A 4495-nucleotide genomic window follows, 5' to 3' on the forward strand; every position below is an offset into this window, starting at 1 on the left:
ATGCAGGCTGGACCAAAAAATGGCGAGAGAACAGCAGCGAAATTTCCCCTCCCTTGCCACCAACTGAAAAGCACACACACACACATTGTCTCTTGCACAGCCGGAACAGCGTGATCCCTTTATGAATTGACATCTCAGTGCTGAAAGAGGGACACACCACTGAGAGCACTGAATGCACGCAAGTACCCAGCGCTGCTTCTACTTCTGGGCAGCCCTATTTGAAGTCAGTCATTTGACTGAGAGCTTGGCGGGGAGCGAAAAAGTGGCAGGAGAAAGAGGATCCTTGGGCAAAGCCGGAGGTAAGAGACACTCTGGCACCGTAAGTGCAGGGAAGGGCAAAGAAGAAGCAGGCAAAACAAAAATCCAGACCCAAGCCACAACAGGTTTTCTGCCCAGCCTCCAAAACCAGGCAAGAATTTCCAGTAGGGTGGGCAATCACCGCCCAGCGTACCCAGCCCTCCCCCCAGGCTCTCCTGTTCAACATTTTTCCAGACATTTTTGCCTTTCATCTGACCTGCACAGCATTTCTTGGTGTTTGGTTTTAGAGTGAGGTAATCCTCCATTTCCTGTCATTAACTGGAAAGCACAAGCACGGTGTTCACAGAGACATGGGCTGACTGGAGCAGACAGATCCCAAATGCCACATGTCAGCAGGGACACTGTACCTCACCCCTGACGTTTAACACCCTGCTCATGCAGGAAGTGCAGATGGGACAACAGACACACTGAAGCAGCAGCTTCTGACCACAGCCATGTTACTGGAGGGCAGAAGCCAGGGGCAAAGGAGAGCGTGTGGGAATCAGGGTTTCTGAAAGCTGAAGAGCAGCCAAGGATCCACCACTGCTCTGCCCCATTTCAGGCCTTACAGCACAGCCAGCACAAGCTACGGGGTCTGAAATGGGCTGCACAGGCTTCAGTCTGCAGGCAAAGGTCCCCCTCTCCTCTACCCATACAAGTATTTGTAATCAGACATGGAGCCACGGGGCTTTCAATAGTTAACAGTGCTATTACTGCCTGTGCCATTCACTCCCGTAAAACAGAGCTGATTAAGCTAATGACTATCGTGAGCAAACAGCCAGGTCAGCCTGGAAGTGTACAGCCCTGTTCAGCCCAACATACACTTCCCACAGAATAAGAAGCAATTCTCAAAGTCAAGGCTGGCCTGAGAGAAGAGATCTTCCTTCCTGAACCCCACCACCACCAGCCAAAACTGTCGCAGCAGCTGCCTACAGAGCAGTTTTTCCATCCAAACTCTGCAGTGTAATTATAATCACTAACTCATTGTGTTGACACTTACCTTAGGAGAAGTATCCATACAAGGAGTTAGTTATGCTAGGGTGACTTACAGCAGGATCCCAACTAGACTAGCAAATCCCCTCAGGAAAAGAAAACACACACACACATACACACACTCCCTGATTTTAACCACATTTGGGGCTAAGGAATTGCTGGCAGCAGTCTCACTAAAGCAGCTCCCATCCCCAAGCAGAGCAGGCAAAGGAGCTCCCCACTGCCTGGTTCAGCCATTTCACAGCAGTGCAAATCCCAGGAGCCAGCGGGGCCAGTCTAACCACTTGCAGGTAGCTTGGCTGAGGTGCTGCAAGAGGGTTGAATTTTGGAAGGGGAGGCCTCCCTGAACTCAGCCAAGGTGAGATGCACCAGATGTGCCCCCTCACAGCGTGACACTCGGCTGCTAAGCTGATGCTGTGCCCCGGAGAGGTGAGGCTGCAGACAGCAGCAGCCCTGGGAAGCGGCACACCACATTCCCAAGCGGTGAGTATGAAAAGAGATGTTCTGCCAACTACCTACCAATGAAAGCAATGGCCTCGGGAAAGAACTGCGAGAGGTTCTGGCTCCAGTGATCTGAGATGGGGATCTGCTTGTACTTGAACTCTCCGTCATGCTCAAACATGTTTGGCAGGTTAGGAGTCACATTCAGGATGTACTTAATGCCGTATTTGCCCAGGACGTCCAGGTTGGTGGAATCTTTGGCACAGCCCAGATACAGGTAAGGTAGGATCTGGACTGGAAAGGCAGGCTGATTGTTCGGGATGGGGCTCCCGTCCGACTCCGTGGCACTGCTGGGCTCCCTGTCGGATTCACCATCCGAGCAGTCGGAACTGATCCGCAGCCCTCCCAGGCCAAGGACTGATGCTGGGGGAGAGTTGCTGGGTGAGGAGCTGTCAAGGTTTGTCTCGCAGTGCTCAGAATATTCAGTCTGAAACTTGTTAAAGCCACCTGGGAAGGGGGAAAGGAGAGAGGGAAGGAGAGAGGCAGAGAGAAAGAAAAAGATGTTTTAATCTTCAGGATGGGAAATTCTTCTACCTGTGAACATATGTTACTCAGAAAGTCTTCACCAGCAAGAAGTTGGTATCCCTTCAACTTCACAGCAAGAAAAGCATTTTCCTGCTCCCTTATCTTCCCTGGACAAACTGATACTGAGCAAACAGGTCCCAGGAGAGCAAGGAGTGTTTCTTGCAAAGTTCAATATTGCTTGTGAAAAATAGGGCCAAATCTCAACCACAAAAGAAAGAAACATCCACAAATAAAATCAATGCCAAGACACAATCTCGCCTTGCCAGCTTCTCAAAAGTAAGGGTCTGGAGCAGTTTAGGCAAGAGCTATTACTGCTACTTAGAAAAGTATCCATGTCTGAAAAGACAGATCAGGGACAACCACCACATACTCACCCCAGGCACTAAAACCCAAATTATTCACCTCCAAGCAGGAAAAAAGACACTAAGTTTTGCCACAGAGTGATCCTCGAAATTATTTTATCACTACAAAATAGGTTTTGCAACAGGGCAGTGTCACAGGTATGTTCTACACCCAAACCACAGCAGGGGTGCAGAGGGATGGGACCCTTCACATCTGCCCCTAAGACTTTTTCTCCGGCTCTTCAGCTCAGCTGCTTGGGAAGGAAGGCAGAGGCAGGGAAGCAAAAATCCCATGGATCTACCTCCTTTCCAGGCGGTATTAAAGCGGAGCTCAGCCATCGGGATCTGACACTGACAAATGGTTTAATTAGAAAGGGCTCCTAGAAACTTCGTTAGTGGGTTCGGCGGTTGTGGCGGGGTCACTGAGCAGGACAGACAGCTCCTGCCACATCCATTCATGAAAAAGGCTCGTCCTCGCCCTCCTCCTCCCCCCCGCGCCGCCAGACAGCGCCGAGGAGCCATTTTGGAATTTTAATTAGAAACATTTCCCACCGAGGCTCCCGGAAAAAGGCAGAGAAAGGGGCTCAGCTCCTCCCCTGCCCATCGGGGAGAGCTGAGGAGTAACTTTAAAACCGCTCCTTCCTACTGAGGATGAGGACGACGGGGGGAGAAACAGGAATGCAAAGCGAGGGAGCAACGGAGCCCGTGGGGAAATCCCAAACCGGGATGGGATGATGGGATGGGAGACTCGCCCACGGGCACGGATCGGAGGGTCGAGGGGGAAATGGGATCAACCCCTGTGCTGGCCCCTCACCATGTTTTGGAAGGAGGCGTGTGCGGGCTGCGCAGCCCCGAGGGCTGATCCCCAAATACCTGACTGTCCCTCCGCCGCCCCACCCCGCCACCAGGGCTTCCCTGGCTCCCCAAAAAGGGTCTATCAAGGAACAGCCGTGTTTTTTAAAGAGCCGCAAGTGGCAACTTTCTTGACCACTCTCCCCCACGCGCACTCCCCCGCTCTCCTGTTATTCCTGCCTCAAAGCCGCCACCCAGCGACCGGACTGGGAGCACTGGGAGGATGGGAAGGGTCCCAGCAGCCCAGCTGCGGGCTCTGCTCAGCCCGCTGCGATCTTTCAAAATGGCCAAAAACACCCCAAAAAACCAAAGCTCCCAAAGCGCCCCCGGGCCTGGCGGAGGGGCGTGTGCGGGGTTTGGCTCCCCCGCAGCGCAGCTCCCCGCTCCCCATCGGCCTGTCCCGGGGGAGCAGCCGGGATACCCTCTCCCAGACCACCACTGCCTGGCAAAGGGGAAGGAAAACCCTAGCGATAGCTTTTACGCTATGTGGGGAGGTAGGATAAAAATAGAGAAGGGCTCTCTTGCCCCCCAAAATCCGGCCATTCCTCCCGGAGGGCTGGAGAGGAGCCGGGTGCCGGCGCAGGGAAGCTCCCTCCGGGGAGCGGAGGCGAGGGGCGCCCGGCGCTGCCCAGCCGGGATCGGCTTGGGACGGGGCAGCGCTGGAGGGGCCGCGCCGGCGGCGAGCCTGGGGGGCTCCTCCCGCCGCTACCGGGGAGGCGACGCAGGAAGAAGCGAGGCGCTCCCGGCCGCTTCCAGCCTGCGACCATTTTGTGCGGGGGATTAAAGCGGGATGCAGAGGAGGGGAAAAAACCATAGAGAAATATAGAAATAAATCAGGCAGAATGGGTAAGGGAAGGAAGCAAAACGAGTCAGCCACCTCCGTCCGACCAGGGGATGGGCACCCTAGGGATGCAGCGGCCGGCCAGGGGCTGCGCAGGGCGACACGGACAAGGGCTGCGGGAGCGGGACGGGGCTGGAGGGAGGGC

The 4495-nt window shown here is 54.6% G+C and overlaps 1 protein-coding gene across 1 annotated transcript in view; it reads right to left on the bottom strand.

Annotated features, from left to right (window-relative positions):
* DUSP7 (dual specificity phosphatase 7) overlaps positions 1–2257 on the bottom strand; it is a gene marked incomplete at its 5' end in the record, with an annotated part of 5289 nt that extends 3032 nt beyond the window's left edge. Inside the window, one exon of the mRNA XM_031058186.1 lies at positions 1810–2257. Within this exon, the coding sequence (XP_030914046.1) occupies positions 1810–2257 (448 nt within the window). The remainder of the gene's footprint in view (positions 1–1809) is intronic.
* Between the last annotated feature and the right edge of the window lie 2238 nt (positions 2258–4495).

Source organism: Geospiza fortis, unplaced genomic scaffold (genome assembly GCF_000277835.1).
Source record: "Geospiza fortis unplaced genomic scaffold, GeoFor_1.0 scaffold78, whole genome shotgun sequence".
Classification (NCBI taxonomy): Eukaryota; Metazoa; Chordata; class Aves; order Passeriformes; family Thraupidae; genus Geospiza; species Geospiza fortis.